Raw genomic sequence first — 19142 nt, 5'->3', positions numbered from 1 at the left:
GAGATATGACTCCTTCCCAGACATAACCCAACATAGGGTGTTAAACAGTTCTGAGTGCTAACAATCCATTGTACGCATTTGAGCATTAATGGATTGCTGTTAAATTTTGTTGGTCCCCAGAGGGCGTGGATCAATTTCCTCCCACCACCAGCAAGTATACGTTTTCACTTATTAAGAAAGCTTCAAGTCTCAAGCATCGTGGCCATCTGCCTTTCCCATTATAGGGTTGAGATTCTTGATTACAAAATTTAGCAATTATTAGATTATTAGATGGGTATCAGTGGAATTACAGCCAAAAAGAGGTTAGCGTCTACCACGACTGGCTTTGGTAATCTTTTGATTTTTTTAATCTAGTACCTTCATAAGTTTCCAGGCGAGCAGCAATTGTCTATTTATTTATTTGTTTGATTATTTTGATCATTTCTAAATATTTAAATAAAATTGAATCGAATAGAACTGAGTTTATTTATTTTTAAAGGGGACAGTGTACATTAATAAACATTGCTGTAATTGTACTAGAGTTAGCAACAGGTTAATATTCATCACCTGCAAACTAACAGCATTTCTGTTAACCTCTGCTGTGTTATGTTTGTACTGTAAATGAACCAAAACATCATCATGCTAGCGAGTTAAGACCAGATGATAAGTCTGGTAAATATGCTGCATGTTAAATAGCATGCAGATTAAAAGCATGCAGACAGCACATACAGAGTCCACTGTGGAGTTTTTTCACAGCATCTGCGCTTCATAGTTACGGTGTTATATGGTCGACCAATGGATTATTATTGCAGCTTTCTGAAATGCATCTGTTTTATTAAAACATTCAATTAAATAATAATTTAATTAAATGTTTTACTTCTTTTTATCTATATATATTTCTACCACAAATAAAGAGAATGGATGTAGTTCACTGCCTTAACTCAGTTCTTACGCATGTCTAATTATCAGTCCCAAGCGCACTAATTCACAAATGTTGTTCCTGTGTTATTCACAGCCTCTTATTTTCTGTGTCCATCCCAGTGTCTTAATCCATTATCTGGATTTGTGTGGAACAAAGCTTTTGAACCCACTGTTTCAAAGTTCTGAGTGAAAATGTTTTATTTCATGCACAGAATAAAAAGTTTTGAAACTAAGTGCGTTATCACCATGCAACATATGGGAAGCACATTTTATATGTGAATGATCGGTGTCTCTCATGCCAATTGTATTAATCTTTAAAAGCAATGTGACATAAATGTATCAATAGACTACCAACAAAATTAACCGCAAACACTAAAGTTGGGACTCAAAGCACAGAGTACTGCACATAACTCAAAGGACGAGCGAGTGTTGTGTCTACAATTAACTTGCACTTAGCAAAGAACCAATTTTAAACAGTATCATTAAACCCATAATTTCTTTCCATTTCTTTAGCTGAATATACAAACAAAAAGTACGCACATAACACAGTCTGACAGGTATTTTTGAACCAACAGGTGATTCCCAAAGCTGAAAACTTGACATATTTCAACTGGTTTGCAGTGTGTCAAAAATTCTGCAGCAATATCTTCACAGAGAACAGAACAAGCATCCAAATAGGAATTTTGGAATCTCTTTAAGAAGCCTCGGGGACTATTCATGAAGACTACTTAAAGAAAACACAAGAAAGTTTGAGTAAGAGAACTCAGACTGAGTTGAGCTTCCATACATCCTTAATAAAGTGCAATAAATTGCTGCACCTAATTCCAATTTTGCTATAAAGAAGAAGGCTTTGCATTATATACAGGAAGTGCAGAATTATTAGGCAAGTTGTATTTTTGAGGAATAATTTTATTATTGAACAACAACCATGTTCTCAATGAACCCAAAAAACACATTAATATCAAAGCTGAATGTTTTTGGAAGTAGTTTTTAGTTTGTTTTTAGTTTTAGCTGTTTTAGGGGGATATCTGTGTGTGCAGGTGACTATTACTGTGCATAATTATTAGGCAACTTAACAAAAAACAAATATATACCCATTTCAATTATTTATTTTTACCAGTGAAACCAATATAACATCTCCACATTCACAAATATACATTTCTGACATTCAAAAACAAAACAAAAACAAATCAGCGACCAATATAGCCACCTTTCTTTGCAAGGACACTCAAAAGCCTGCCATCCATGGATTCTGTCAGTGTTTTGATCTGTTCACCATCAACATTGCGTGCAGCAGCAACCACAGCCTCCCAGACACTGTTCAGAGAGGTGTACTGTTTTCCCTCCTTGTAAATCTCACATTTGATGATGGACCACAGGTTCTCAATGGGGTTCAGATCAGGTGAACAAGGTGGCCATGTCATTAGTTTTTCTTCTTTTATACCCTTTCTTGCCAGCCACGCTGTGGAGTACTTGGACGCGTGTGATGAAGCATTGTCCTGCATGAAAATCATGTTTTTCTTGAAGGATGCAGACTTCTTCCTGTACCACTGCTTGAAGAAGGTGTCTTCCAGAAACTGGCAGTAGGACTGGGAGTTGAGCTTGACTCCATCCTCAACCCGAAAAGGCCCCACAAGCTCATCTTTGATGATACCAGCCCAAACCAGTACTCCACCTCCACCTTGCTGGCGTCTGAGTCGGACTGGAGCTCTCTGCCCTTTACCAATCCAGCCACGGGCCCATCCATCTGGCCCATCAAGACTCACTCTCATTTCATCAGTCCATAAAACCTTAGAAAAACCAGTCTTGAGATATTTCTTGGCCCAGTGTTGACGTTTCAGCTTGTGTGTCTTGTTCAGTGGTGGTCGTCTTTCAGCCTTTCTTACCTTGGCCATGTCTCTGAGTATTGCACACCTTGTGCTTTTGGCACTCCAGTGATGTTGCAGCTCTGAAATATGGCCAAACTGGTGGCAAGTGGCATCTTGGCAGCTGCACGCTTGACTTTTCTCAGTTCATGGGCAGTTATTTTGCGCCTTGGTTTTTCCACATGCTTCTTGCGACCCTGTTGACTATTTTGAATGAAACGCTTGATTGGTCGATGATCACGCTTCAGAAGCTTTGCAATTTTGAGACTGCTGCATCCCTCTGCAAGATATCTCACTATTTTTGACTTTTCTGAGCCTGTCAAGTCCTTCTTTTGACCCATTTTGCCAAAGGAAAGGACGTTGCCTAATAATTATGCACACCTGATATAGGGTGTTGATGTCATTAGACCACACCCCTTCTCATTACAGAGTTGCACATCACCTAATATGCTTAATTGGTAGTAGGCTTTCGAGCCTATACAGCTTGGAGTAAGACAACATGCATGAAGAGGATGATGTGGACAAAATACTCATTTGCCTAATAATTCTGCACTCCCTGTACACATATTCAGCCTGTGATTTCTGCAGGAGCGTCAGACCTTTTGTGATCGGACTGGTCTGTGGTTCAGACCTTACATTTTCTTTTTCTTAATTAAGAAAATAAGTGGTTGAAAAAGGTTATTTGCTCCATACATAAAATGATGAATTATGCCAGAGTACACACACCTAAGTTCCCTCATTGTGTCACACACAATATTTCACCTATTAAGCAGTTTGAATACAGTATAAGTCACTTTGCAGAGATACAGAGGATGAAAGATATCCCTAAATATATAGTGTAAATTGTTTGTGTATTAAAGCATCCGTGAAAAGTACACAGTCTTTACAAATTTTTTCAGACTTGACTCTGTTCAGGAAAGCCAAGTCCTGGCCTAGTAAAACCTTGGCACGGTGACAAGCAGTACAGTTTATTTGCTGCAGTACTGGAAAAGCAACTGAGACTCCTGAAAAACTTACCTAACACTTCCCATGCGGAAACACAACTCTTCACACCAAGCAACACTAATCAAATTATGTGTACACGTAAAGCAAACAAATCCTGACATTATATTTTTTTGTGAGTACTGCACGTTCACTGACTACGACAACAACTTTATCTGCTGCTTCTGTTTCTATTTGGTTTACTTACAAAATGCGTTTTGTCGGTTTGTGAGGCTTCAGAAATAGACTTGATGTCTTCCACACTGACTCCTTCCATGTCTAATGTCGATCCGGAGTAGAGAACAACGTCTTTTACAAAAATGCTTATAGCTCTTAGCATGTAGGACACAAAGAGGTGCATGTGGATGTAGTTCCTGGTACAGTGTAACCGTCTAAAAAAGAGAGAGAGAAAAAAAGATAAAATATCAGATATGTGAGAAATTTTTTCTATTTTTACTTTTTTTAGACAGTTGGTACACCTCAATGTTAAGTTTGTGCTCGACTTTTCACACGCACACAAACAATACACATCTTAATTAGAGCCAGCTGAATTCCACGCTGACTACAACACATTCTCGAGAATTAGGAGCTTGAAACACACAAATATTAAATCGTTACACTCAAAGTGAGCAGTAAAAACGAAATTGCAAGCATGTGTTGAAAGGGATCCAAATTTGCTTCCACGAAAGCACAAGTTTATCAGTCAAAAATTCTTCATTCTTAACATTTGTAGAAATGTTAACATTTGCAACTGTGAAGTGATTCTGGCACTGTGCTCCAAAGGGAGCTGCAGGATCAATAGCCATAAAGGCTACATTATTGCAGTCAAGACAAAACGTCAATGCTAAAATTTCTTGAATATTTACTAGTGCAAAAAAAAAAGGCATGACAGTTTAAAGTCTAAATTTGTCAACATTTACTTGACGCTGACATTAGATCAGTGTAATTTCTACCCACTGTTTCTTTCTCTAAAGACTCTTTAATGAGCTGAATTCTTTGACGAGCAACCCTCAGAGAGCTATTGATTGAGAAAAACTAATCTAGCGTACATTTCCCCAGTGAAAAATTCTGAACACAAGTGGTAATGCAAAATATCCCCTCTTCTCTCTCCCTGGAAAACATTTATGAGCTCTCCTGTCTAAAAGCTGATGTGTTAAAGAGGAGACATGGCTGGAGCGCTCTGAGCACAGAGCCAGAATGTCAGATGGGCCCCTGGGACAACTTATTAAACTCATTTTGCCCGTAGATTTCCTGGTGCCAGTTGGGAGCATTCCTAAAAACCTTCTGACTGCCTGCCTGTACAGTAAGTCACGCCGGTTGGAGCATTGGTAAACAGTTCCTTCCCATTGATTAGTGATAGTCCCTGTGCTCAACTAAATAAGCAAATAACAACAAATCTGCCCTGTGTTAATCAAAATGATTAAAAAAAACAGACATTTTCAGACTGAATTCAACCTTGTTTTAAGGTTTTTTTCCTTTTTCATTTAAGAAAGTAGCCCTAAGGTAAGGCTGATACCTCTTATGTTTGTACAGTAGGAGGAGAGCTTTTCAAACACAGCACTTTGCTCTGAATTCACATCCCTTCACTCCCTTGTTTAGATGTTTACATGTGGGAAAAGGTGGATGTTGATTAGGAAATGTAATCTTTGCAAGCTGGGAGGAATAATAAAAAATAAAAAATCAGCATACACACTTTGGTTGTTCAGCGAAATCTGAAATCAGCATGAAAATAACAAAGAACCTAAATGTCAGGCAATGAGGCATGCATTACAGCACGCCTGAAGGCAGGCTCCTCCTCAAAGGCGGTCATATCATAGTCTGTTAAAAGTCAAAGTAAAAGTCAAAGGTAATGCTTGATATAGATTGTGTGCTCCGTGCCGTCGCTGTGACACAACACATATATTGCGATGCACGATTATCCGGTGGAGTCGGGGTGGGGGTGATGGGGGATTCACAGCATGCCATCATGCTGTGAATCATTTGGACTCCCTGTTTTGATCCCTTCTCCAATTGCTGTAACCTTAATTTCTGACCCCGTATCAAACACCCTCTCTTTTGGGAACATTTGTAGTTGAAAGTACTGATTGAAAAAGTCCAGCAGCAGCATCAACTCACCGAAAATATCCCAAAATGACAACAGCCACCATGAGCGACCCCAAAGAGACCGAGTACCCAACCGTGTAAATGAGATACAGACGGTGAAAGACGTCCTGTTGGAAAAGGATAATTTGTTAGAATATCAACAGACACATTATCCCCTCCTAATTGCATTGTTTGATCCACTGTATGTTTTAGTCAGACATGCTAATCCTGTTTGTTGGAAAATTTATTTAAGGATGTCTCCAAATAACCTGGTTTGTCACTGGAAAGCATCAGTACACTGGGCAGTAGTTTAATCCTCCAGCAGAAGCCTGGCTGCACGTCACCAAGTTGGCACCAAGTGCCAGGACCTCCTTGTGATGTAAGTTGATACTACACTGCTGTTATCATTTAGCATCAGGATCTTGTGCCAGAAAAAAACGTGCGTCTGCAGTATTGCTGTTTGCTTTAGTTCATGCGCACATATTTATCATTATCTACTGCAACTGCTCCTCTGTTGGAACATCGATCTGAACATTCGACGTCATACAGATGACAGCGGTATCGTATCGTTTCAGGCCAGAAAAGGGTGACGATCAAAGCATGACAGCTTTCGCGGCTTTCTCACAGCCTTTGAATGTTTTCATTTATCAGTATTTTTAACACGTTTTCCATCCTTCTTACTAGAGCTATTTACTGCCAGCACTGACATCTAACACCCCGAGCGATGGTAGAGGAACTCTGCACAGGCACCTGCGATCAAGGTCACATCTAGCTGTCAGTCACTCTGGGTTGTAGTAGTTCTTCTTCTTTTAACTGTTTCCACACGATGCTTTGCAGTGTAATGGTGCTGTTGGTGCTCATGGTATTACAGATTATGCAACACATAATCCTCTTTATTAAAGTTAAAGATGTCCATTTTGTAAGACGTGTACGCCCGCATAAAATGTGCAACTGTGTCAGGATACACAGCAAAGAAACACTATCAGCTGACAGGTCTGCTATGAAACAATGAAACAAATACAACAACTATAAAGACCTCATTATGATAATTAATTATAACGTCAGGTAAATGACAACAAAGCTCTAACATTAAAACATTAGCTGAGCTAAATATACAACACACTCCACCCTGGGCCTAAGGGTGGAGTGTAAAATTTTTATGGTTTGGCCTTAGAGAAGAAAAATAATAATTCTACAGCATAAAATGGTCATAAGCAATTACCTTTCACTGTAATAGCCTCAAATCAATGAAATAGATTGCACTACAGTATGAGGTGGTGCTACTTCATTAACCCTTTCCAAACCATCCTAAAAATTTTGTTAAAACCTTCTCAACTCTTCACTCACTGACTTTTATATTATAGATTTCATGCACACACTTGGAAATAGCATATTATATATTTATTTATATGTGTGTGTTGTCTGCCTTTTAATGAATAATTCTGTGCTTTGCTGCTACGCTGTACTATTCTGTTGTCAAATGTTCTGACCTTTTAAGGGGACTACAGATGCAAAATAACACCACGGTGACATTGAAATTTAAGCTGTCGTCAGCCTGTTAAAGTCATTAAAAATACTGCACTTCTAACTGCTGTGCCTCAAGCACTGGAAAACAGTCCCTTCTTCCATGTGTAACGCACCCCACGATCCAGGTGGGGTTTCCTATAGAAATAAGCTGTCAGACATAACTGGCCCACACAGGTCTGGACTGCCCTGACATATATCCTATCAAACACCTCGAAGAGACCTGTGATAAGCTGGACCCCTGACTAGCATCCAGGTCTCGTCACCTATTAGTGATGCTTTCGAGGTTATATCAAAGATTTGCAGCAAAGTCTTCCCAAAATGGTCGAGGCTGTTGCAAAAGCATAAAAATGTTTGCTAATGCTCCACACTAATGGTTTTCAAAGAAGATGAAAATCTAATCGGTTCTTCCTTAATCCAAGAGAACATTTGTGCAAGATTTGACGATACTGCATTCGCAAGAAAGGATGCATAAAAATCATTAAAATCGACGAATGTAGCTGCATGACTCAACTGTGCAATTGCGGGTCTTATTATTGTTAAGTAACTCAACTGAGCCATGTGTGGTGAGTTCTTAGTGGTCTTAGATTTGCGAGGGAATGACTCAGTTCAAGACTAATCTGGCACTGTTTTCACTTTGTATTATAACATAAATTTAGCCAGTTACAGCCATTTTATCACAAAGCGACCACATGACTATCCTTTCATTATCCCCTCATCATCTTCTCAACATTTCAGTAAATACGATCAGACTTTATTTGCATTGCACATTACTAAGAAGGCATGCTGTTAATTTGTTACGCATTTCAAAGGAAGTATAATTGCAGGGTACATTTTTTTCTTAAATACCTTAAGTGAGACAATTTGCTATGGTGCTGCTGTTAATTATTTTGGTGGGAGACAGTGTCAGCATGTAAATGGAAATCAGATGGATCTTACCATTTGATAGCTTGTGTTATATTCGGGGAGGTGTTTTGAACATTCAGTATAATCGGCCCATGTTCTGTTGGCTGCTGCCAGCTGCCATATCCCATTGCTGTCACACTGACGGTGTGCTAATCCTAGAAATCAACAAAAGAAGTCTATTTTTAATTTCAGATTTAAAGCTGCATAATTCAATAAATTGCCAAAGCAGGTTCAGAGAGAGCTCGAGTTATGATTTGCAATGAGTTTGCAGAGCGCAGCCTAACTCATTTTAAAATTCAGGGATTTAACTGCTTACTGTATCCAGGGCCAAGCTTACCTTTATGATTGAAGTCAAAGATATACTCTGGACAGGGAGTGGATATTTTCCCAGGAGGCCCTTCAGGCCAACAAACAATGCCATCCCAATCTGGTGAGCAGAAACCATCTGCAGAGAAAAGAAAAGAGTTGACTTAAAACCAAATCCTGTCATGACTATAGCACTGCAGTAATGGTCAGTAGGCATTTCCAAGATCTGCTTGTTTTCAGGGTTTTTGTTTGAATTTTAAAAAGCAGACACACGATACATAAACAGCACTGGAATGGCACTGCAAAAACAGCCTTGTAATTTCATGTGTGGCATAACTGACCCCCCCCCCCCCCCCCCCTCTTTTTTAATTCATTTTTGTTCTACTTGTGGGAAACATGGGTCACCAAAAGAAAACACATGCCTGTCCACTTCCCATCTATTGTCACATAATTAAGACTTGCAACCATGGAATTTCCCGCATGCTGACAACAAGTTGTCCATTGAATCTGGTGTGTTCATTAAGGCTTGTTTGTTAGCTGCCGGATATTTCCATAACTGCTCCGTTGTTGATAACACAACAACTATTATAATGTTGTATGGAATTGGTTTTAGCATGGATCTTATTTAAAGACTTCCTGCAACACTAGCTGCATTGTAGTGCCCTAACTGGCAAATTATGGTTAAATAACAGCACTATATTATATAATTCACTTTCAATATGTATCACATGTTTTGAGGTTTTTTTTGAGATGGATCACATTCAATTAATTAACAACATCCAATTTGATTATTCATTTACATACAGAGTTATGTCTTGCTAGGGTGAATGAAATTTTAGAGAATGGGAAAAATGGTGATAAGATGTAAAACAAATGTCTTATTTGGCCAATCATTATACCCAGTGCAACAATTTTATGTATATTTAAATTAATTTTTTGAAAATGTAAAATATTTATTTTAAAAAATTTAGTAATTAATTTTTTTTAAAAGTTGAAAAAAAAAATTCAAGTTCTCATTACAATTTACAGTCCTCAACATGTTTTAGACCACCACCGACTAAAAGGTTTGTGCCAGTCCTTCCTTAAATTAACAGTATTTATGATTACCAAAATATTGTTTTATGTTCTATAACAGCTAATCCAACAGTACAGCTGTGCTATTTAATCAAAATCACATTTTTAGTGCTAAAGTATAGTTATTCTTACTATACATGAATTTTCAGATTCACTGTTTTTCAAAACAACCATAATAAAACATGTAATTTTGTAATAAATAATTAATTTATGGTTCTCAGAATTCTCTTTTTTTTCCTGTTCAAATTTAGGTAAAATTTTAATTCAGTCATTTTTAGTTTTCAGTTTGTTTGTTTTTTTTTTTTTTGTGCTTGTTTTTATGAGACGTGGTCTAATAAATGTGTTAGGAACTACAATTTTGTATCAGTCTGGACTTAGGTGACCATAGTGGTTTGGGTGATTTCACTTTAATAAAAACAATAAATTATATAGTAAAGAATTGACTAATAATAATAATAATAATAATAATAATAATAATAGTAATAATAATAATAATAATAATAACAACAATAATAATAATATAACAACAATAATAATAACAACAACAATAATAATAATGATCATGATCATGAAATCCCATATTTGCATTCATTTTTTTACATATAAAAATATCACATGAAAAACAGTTATTGCATATTTCTCTTTGAACAACAGAATTGGTTAATGATAATAATTCTCTCTCTCTCTCTCTCTCTCTCTCTCTTTTTTTTTTTTTAAATGAGGCTGATTATGAATGCAAAATGTTTCCCAGGAATCATTAAAGCAAAAAAAAGTTTTCTCCACATTTTTGCAAGATGCATGGTGATCCCGATGATCACAACAGAAAATTTTGTATCAAATTATTTGCAAAGACTGTGCTACATTAAACTTTGCCATAATGCATCTGTGCTAATTTCAGACAAAGAACTTTACGTTCAAAGTGGGGGGGAAACCTATGAGTGCACACAGTCCCCTAATTCTCAGCTAAACCGTGGAACAGAGCCTGCTGATAGTGTGAGCGGAGTCCCTTTCACCACAGATTCTTGGCAAAACCTCTCTTATGGCTTGGCATTTATGTTGTATTATTGAAAACATCTGCCCCACTTTGACCACTAATAAGTAGGTAAGCATAGAACTAAAACTCTCCTCTCTTTGCAGTAGATCCATTATTTTCTCATTCCTGTAATCAAACTTACAAAGAAACATCTGACAAAATGACGACTTGCTTTTAACTGCTTGTCACTGGGAGCACAAAATTAAAGAGTAGACTGAGTGGAGCTGACTGATTCTTGCAGATGCATGGTGGGAAAAAAATGCGTTTAGTTTTGAAAATCACGCTGACCACACATCCTGGGAGTAAAAGTAGAATTGCTGCTTGCTTTTGCCATAGGTTTTACTACCATAGGACCACCTACTAACAGGCTTAAATTAAACACACAAACACACAGACACACACACACATACAATTTCCTGTAAATTTCTTGACCGCAATTTAAATATAAACGTGCCTACGGGGGGACTTTGGTATTTGTGATGTCACTGGGGTTTGAAGAATGTTTTTTTCTCCCCCAACTCATGTGATTCTGACCTGCAGATGTCAAAACACTCACTGCAGTTCCTCCTGATACATGCAGCCTTTTATAATGATTCCCCAAGTTATTCTACACCCAGACCACAAGCTTGAAGGTTGAGCTATTTTCACACTGCAAGGTCTGGGGATTTGAACCCACATCCCTCCACTGTCCTCCCCAGGCAAACCTCACTGCATCCCTCAAAGAAAACCTTGTCCCAGGCATCAAATGGTGAATTTTACACATTTGAAGCCCAAATGAAGCACAACGGCTTTTCCTTTCAAGCAGCACCCAAAGCTTTCTTAATTAACACATAATTTTGGATAGTTTTTCTACACTTTCTGCATTTTACTCTGCTGCCATTTGAAGCCGTCGCCATTCCTAATCTCCAATAATAGTTCAAAAAGCCACAGGATTACAGTTAAAGAGCCAGGAAAAAAATCCTGGGAGATTAGGCAAGACAATTACAGATATAAATCTAAAGCTAGTAGTTGGTGCAATCAGTTTATCTCAACCCATGGTTTGAAGTTCACGCCACAATGCAAAAAGGAAGGAAAATGTCTCTTAAAAAGTGATTTCTGCTGAAATCTTGATGACTTTTTCAAGGAAAATACTGACATCCTTCATCAGAAAGCGCAAGTTCGGTTTTCTTTGAACTTAATGGCAAAATCTTGACAATATCTATAATTTTACTCAACATCACAGCAAACCCACTACCCAGATTTTAAATGACTTCCACACTGCATAATTACAAACAGCCAGATGTGGCTCTGGAGCTCAAATCAAATCGAAATGAAGGTTAAAGCAATTCATCTGGCATTACAGGGAAAAAGAAAATCTCAAAACAAGTACACGCAAGGAGCACATATGTGCTTCTCAAGCCGTTAGTCTCCACCACACTGGGGGACTTAACTGAGGACTCTACTCTATATTAAGGTAATAGGGTTATTCTAATTTCTTCATCTGTAATGTGATTGAACAGACATGTGCAACCTTCCAAAAGAGGTCAGCAAAAAACCACTACATGCAGGATGAGTCACATTCGGCACACCAGCATCATCAGGTATGCAGGTCAGCTCTCTTGTGCTGATGTACTCCCTAAACAGTACCTCAAGCATTTCACAGAATCCCAGTCAGGCATTCCCTATGGGCTTGTTAGAGTCCAGATTGAGCGCCAAAGTCTCCCCTAATGTGCAGACACAGGAACATGCGAGTGCAATAAGGCCGTGGTTATCAACTATTTATACCAGATTAAAATATAAATGTACATATAGTCCCATATGTCTAGTCAAGATAGTGCAAAATGTTAGGTTTTATCCCATTGTTCGTACTGAACATGGCATGCGCTCGGAGGTGCATGCGGACATGTGACACCAACCTTTCCTGTCACTACAACATGTCAGGATAGATTCTCGTCTGCGAGATCTCTGATGTTTCACTGATTGCTCTCCTCTGCATTGGCGCCTATAGCCATCTTGTTAAGCGTGCTGTAAGAGCTGGAACATAAACCCTAAGCAAACAAAATCTGCTGCTCGGCCCTCTGCAATTCTCAAAAGTAGCAATTCTGACTCTTTTTTTTTTTTTTATCTAATTTGAGCTAGTGGATATTTATCAAAACCATGAAAAGTTGGGACATACCACATGGGTAATGTAACTACAGGGAACAGTCAACAATAGCTTTTGTGTTCTGAGCCAGGAAGTAAACGTTTTTAATTATGTGTTTCATTTACAAGGAGTATCGTTTGGAGGGCAAAGAATTTCATGTGACCACAATGCACTGGGGTTAAAGAGAAAATAATATGATTGGTTTGGCTGTGGAATTCCTCTCCAATCAACTGGGAGAATGACAGCAACCACATGACGATACAGTGTGCTGGGGTCTGCAGGAAAATGGTGTTCTTCAGATAGCCATAAATATTGAAAAACACCCCAGGACCAGGTTTGCCTTCGAGCTCAGCCTTCGGAAAGCCACAGAGAAGACAAAGGAAACAAAGCTGAGGTTTTAAATGTAACCATCAACTTACAGTTCACAAAAAATGTCTTGCAACTGCTCCAAGAATGGTCCGTGATTTTAACATATCAGCGAAATACAGGCAAAACGGTCCCTTTAATTTAAATATTTACTTATTATGGTGAAGTATGAACATCATCAGTTGATTAGTTTAAGCTCTTATAATCAACAGTCACTCTCAAACAAGTCACCAATCACATTCAATCAACATGGCGTCTCGATGGACTCTTTACTTTCAAGCTTGTGTTCATCATGTTGCTGGTTATGCAGTTTACTTCCACAGTTCTTGGTAAACTTCACTGTTGATTGGTTTCTCCCTCCATACACAGCCTTCTCTCGGTACACCTCCCGTGTCTGATGGCATCCTCCGCCTCGTACATTATATTTCAGCTCGGCAGCCATGAGGCGCTGCTCTGTGCAGCCTCTGGGGGATTTACTGCACTCCACATTGAACCTCTAGCTTCAGCTAGAATTCACTGGGGAGCTTCCTCACAAGCGGAAAGCCCCAAACTATTTTTAAGTGATAACGCCTTTGACAAATGTGCCTTTGACAAATGTGCCTGTGACAGAAATCTTTTAACTAAAAAACCTTTAACAGGTAGTGGAAAATCACACTATTGGAAACCAATAATAAAAGGCAAATAAAGCGGCACCTTCCAAATGATCCCATTTCAATTTCACGCATTCTGCTTGATTAGTTTCCTCCAGTTTTTAGCTATTAGTTATCTTGTAATAATAATCTGTAGCTAAACAAGACATGTTATTCGATATACAGAAGCTATTAGGGACGAGCTTATGGATTTGTATCTGTTATCTCTCTAACACACCCCTTTTACTGGGTGATTTGCATGACAAACATTGACTCTGTAATCCCTTTGTTACTCTGCTTTGGAATGAGGAGAATCACAATCTGGCTAACAGAGTAAACAATGAACCAAAAGCAAACAATGTGCTGTGCATGCGCTAAATGTTAATCAAATCTGCACTATCATGCACACGCACACCTGGAGGCAATGTTCCCATTTTAAACCACAGCACACCTTGATAAGTGCATACATGTCCCACACCCCACCCCTCACACCCCACTTTCACCACTTTCCCCAGTACAAAATGTAAGGGGCTGGGGTCAGGTGCGCAGATATGCCATTTAACTTAGTTTTTGTTTTGTTTTTTTTACAGATTTCAGCTTTTGCAAGAGAAGCGGTGCACATCCATTTCAAGCCCCCGGTTAAAAATGAGTCTCCAGCTAAAAGACATCGTACAGGCGATTTAAGGTTTAATTCTGGATTTAGGGATCTGTGATTTTTTTTTCACATGACTGCACTCAATCCACAGCTGTAGCACACAATGGAATATGTGAACAAATATTAAAGAGCCATGCTGGTTTATACAGATATTCCTCCGGCCCCCTGATGATGAATCCTACTTAAATCTCCTATGTGGCTGTTGACCATTTTGCCATGAAATTCAATACTGAAAGTTCAAGTCCCCCTGAAGAATAACAGTATTGTCATTACAGACTCACAAAGCCACTCATACGGCTAAAGACTGACAGATTTGTTTCTGTACTCACCAGGAATCCTCTGCTTTGCCTTGATGATGGCCTCACATTTTTGCTTGGCTCTGTACAAAAACTCTAACTGTTCCTCTTTTGTCAGCACATCATCGGTGTAAACCTGCAAATCAGGGGGAAAGCCTCAGAGTTAACGGAAGGATATGGAAGTGGAAATAGGAATAGTGTGAAAAATAGATACTTTCAAAGAAAATTTCCAACACAAAACATCTATTACAACTCAGCTACATGGCAGTTAAAATGACAAGAACAACATAAAAGTGTAAATATTTCGCTGCAGATGTAGACTCTCCTCTGGATCTGAAATGAGCATGAAAATCAGTTCAGACTTAGACATTAATTTCTCTTTACAGCTGCTTCAAAACTGTCAAACTGTCTGGAACCCTGCTCCTGGTGCTGTGGAGAAAAAAATTAAATCCAGTTTCCTTCCTCCAAAATTCACCGGATATGAGTGACAGTAATACAGTGGATAAATATTAGAAAGTCCTGTACTTTGACCACATCAGTGGATTCATTGAAGAGTTCTATCAGTCTTACTGTGATAAAGTGAAAGCTAAACTTCCCTGACTCAACAGCATCAGTTTCACTTGCAGCATGCAGGCTTATTCCAGCGGTGAACTGATCGACATGAGGAAAATTTTAACACTGACAAAAATTACATTTTATTCCCTGCAGTTTGTTTTTTTTTACCCCTTATATATTTTCAGCTTCTGAACGTTTTATATGAGGGTGACGTGGTAACTCAGGTGTGGTTTTCCAGTCAGGGAAACTTTTTCCATTCTAATAGGTCACACTGACTGACTTGCTGTTTGCCTGTGGATCACTTTCGGGCATTGACAAATGTGACTGTATTGAAAACGACAACATTCATTTTTAACAGAGCATGACAAGAAGAGTGGAAATGAAAAAACAGGCCGCCTAAACTAAAGGCTAGATCGCCAGGATATTTAATGCTGTCATGTAGGCAATATCATTGTTCTCTGAGCCACACTGCAGCAAAACTATAAGACGCACACCATGAGACATAAACTAACACGTATGCCGTACAGAGCGCCTGGAGGTGCGGCTAAAAAAAACCCACACACACACAGTCTTGTTTTTTTGGTCCAGTGATCCAGAGCAAATAGTGCAAATTAAAGACAGACGTTTACTCAGAGCAGCTGACTGCCTGGCTGCAGTTGCATCTGTCGGTTTCAGACACAAATTACATGTCTGGATGTGAAGAAATCAAATTTTGCTTCTATGAAAGCAAGAAGCAGAACACTTCAAATAGTAACGAGTAATTGTTTTACCGATGAGCAAGAGACAGCAGGGAGAACAAGGTAAATCTATGCATAAACAATTCACCTTTCTAAACATTTATCACAGTCATTTTGGATCTAGAATATATATTTTTTAAACGTGACACAATGGAATATATAACCATAGACAGATAGCTGCAGGTACAAAGTAAAGGCGGTGTGGAGACTTGCTTGTCGAATCTCATTGTGATATAATGATCATGCCTGATTCTATCTCTAAATATAAGTAATATAATTGATTTTCTCTTGTTGCCCTGAAAAATCTTATTTTAGTCTCTACAATATTTGTTAATTTGTTCAGACAGATGTTAACTAAATTATTTGTGTACCTTATTTTTAAGGTATGCTTGTTATATCTAATCAGTCAATCACATGGCACCAACTCAGTGTGTTTAACCAAGTAGCCATTATCAATTGAGCATGAGAATGTGAAAGAAAGGTGATTTCAGTGAATTTGAATGTGCCAGATGGGCTGGCCTGGTTATTTCAGAACCTGCTGATCTCCACAGAAAATATCCAATGTTGATGTCAGAGATCAGAGGAGAATGGCCAGACTACTTTTGAGCTGATAGAAGACAGCAGCAATTCAAATGACTACTTGTTACAAACAAGGTATGCAGAAGAGCATCTTCGAATGCACAACATGTTAAAGCTTGAAGCAGATGGATACAGCACCAGAAGACTGCACTGGGTACAGCTCCTGTCAGCTAACAACAGGATACCGAGGCCATAATTCACACTGGCTCACCAAAATTGGACAACAGAAGATTGGAAAAACATTACCTGGTCTGATGTGTCACATGAAACAACATGAAAGCTGATGTTTGCATTCTAATATTTGTGTTCAAGCCTCTAGCTATAGATAAAACATCTTATGGAAAATAAGTTTTAGTAATAAGACTTTTACTCTTATACTCTTTTTTGTGAGTATAGAAATACTGGAAGTGAGCTTACTCATTCTGCAACAGTATTTTATATTGTATTCTTCTTATTTATAATTTAGTACAGCCAATTGCGGTGGTGTTTATTTAAAGTATATGAAATGCTGAAATTTTACAGCAGTAACAGCAGTATAAATGTTGAGAACCAACCATAAAAAGGACAGTACCGAAACACTGCAGTACTGAAATAAATTACAAGAATTTTACACTGGTTCCCGAGTACAACATTTAAGAGAATGTACTTATTTACTATAACAGTTACTATAGTAGATGTACAGTCTACTAAGAAGTATTTATATTTTTGCAGTTGGCAATACAGCTCCGTATAGGAACCAACTGTTGTATAACCTTTTTCAAGACTTTTTCAGACGTCTCTTGTGCCTGTTCATAATGAGAAATATAATAAATAAGTACAGATAGGAACAAAGACATGTATACTTTGTTTCTAACAGAAGTACGCAACTTCACGAGGTTTAAATTTAACTATAAATACCAAGCCGTTGTGGGTTTGCTCCATACAAACCCACAATACCTCAATCCATCAATATTTTCACTACTTTCAGCCCTGAAATAAGGATGTCCAGTCTGAGAACTGAATAAGGTTACAGAATGAAGACGTTTATGGCTTTGCACAGTAAACAACCACAGATGGAATAACATTTTACCGCAGGCGAACAAGGATAGATACTACCTGTTTACTGTACTAACTAAGCCAATATAGAATATTCCACTGACAGCTTCTGAGACGTTCACACTATTTTCATCTAAAAAGCTGCCTAGTCTTACTTTAGGTAATGACCAATAGGTAATCAGAAACAGTGGATGTGGAAGTTATTCTGGTAAGAATAACACCACTATCATTACTCTTTCTATTTGCGGACAGGTGACAAATTAAAGGAAAAACACTGAACGTCTAACCTCTACATTAAGGGGACTGTTATGCTGCAGAAGGCGTTATCACGATCAGCTTTATCTTGAGATCATATATTTCTTTTCCGAAACGAGCGATCACTTCCTGCATAGTTATTAAGGTGCAGTGGCATTTCCAGTCACCAGGTTTTAAGGTAGTTATAGCCTTATGAGAGAATTTGTACTGGCAGATAATTTTCCTCACCACCACCGTAAAACACCAAATGAGGGCTCTTTGGGGAGAATAAGATTTGGAGAATAAGTGACAAGGCTAGCTGAAGCTGCATAATGTATTTTCACCATTTAAATAATTGCATGCATTATGCTGATATATGTTGAATTTTTCCACACACTTCAAATCAGTGTGAAATATTGCAATTTCTCTAAGTTATTTCTGCCATTTGAGTGAGACTGCTGTTCCAGCACATTAAGAACAAACATCCCAGCCTTTATAGTGGTGTTTAAGCCCCCGTGAAACAGTAAACCAAAATGAGGCATGGAGTTTCAGCTTTCTGTCTTAAAAACCAGACTCCTGCATCCAGGGATATAGAGGAGTATCATTTACCATTTCAAGAGGAGAATCTTGGGTAATATGTATGCCCCGTGATTATTTCTGAAAACTATTCCTCCTCCACTGGCCAGAGTCCAAACCTCCAAAGTAAACACACCTCTCACAGGGCGAAACGTGGACATTCTTATTTACTGCATTTCATTCAAAACACAGTATTCTTTTTGTGAAATGCTTTTGAGTTTGTGCCAAAATGAGAATTAGAAAAATACACAACATATAAATATGTGTGTTTTCATCACCGGTCGCTAGAATACAAACTCCACTTGGATAAACCACAAGTTTCTATTTGTCTTTGCAAACTGCAGCTTGATGACTTAAACTGCAGCCCTCTGCAAGAATATAAGACCAATATTGAGAGAACTGTATTTAGGGTGCTCAGTCAAGAGAGTGTTTAACCGCTAGGATGAAATGCTAACATTATACAGTGTGGGAATGAAGGCACATTTATAGTTTAGTTTTAGTTTTCTATTTTCAGCATTTGGTCATTAATGCAAGTTGTATTTATCTGTCAGATATTGATTTGTCTGGCATGACAGTTAAATATTTTCAGATAGTTTGCACCAAAGGTTAAAAAAAAATTCTAATAAACTGTCCATCAGAAATGTGTTATATGGCTAGACGCCATGCATACATTGAGTGGAGACACTG

At 38.2% G+C, this 19142-nt stretch overlaps 1 protein-coding gene across 2 annotated transcripts in view; it reads right to left on the bottom strand.

Moving 5' to 3' along the window:
- The window catches only part of pth1r (parathyroid hormone 1 receptor), a 47598-nt gene that overhangs the window by 8656 nt on the left and 19800 nt on the right, over positions 1 to 19142 (bottom strand). For both annotated transcript variants that reach the window (XM_040019544.1, XM_040019552.1), the window contains exons 2-6: positions 14773 to 14875; positions 8596 to 8703; positions 8292 to 8413; positions 5862 to 5956; positions 3955 to 4138 (exon numbers count right to left, since the gene is read on the bottom strand). In XM_040019544.1, coding sequence (XP_039875478.1) covers positions 3955 to 4138; positions 5862 to 5956; positions 8292 to 8413; positions 8596 to 8703; positions 14773 to 14875 — 612 coding nt within the window. The remainder of the gene's footprint in view (positions 1 to 3954; positions 4139 to 5861; positions 5957 to 8291; positions 8414 to 8595; positions 8704 to 14772; positions 14876 to 19142) is intronic.

Source organism: Simochromis diagramma, unplaced genomic scaffold (genome assembly GCF_900408965.1).
Source record: "Simochromis diagramma unplaced genomic scaffold, fSimDia1.1 OVJJ01000205.1, whole genome shotgun sequence".
Lineage (NCBI taxonomy): Eukaryota > Metazoa > Chordata > Actinopteri > Cichliformes > Cichlidae > Simochromis > Simochromis diagramma.
This window is presented reverse-complemented; position numbering and strand designations above follow the sequence as displayed.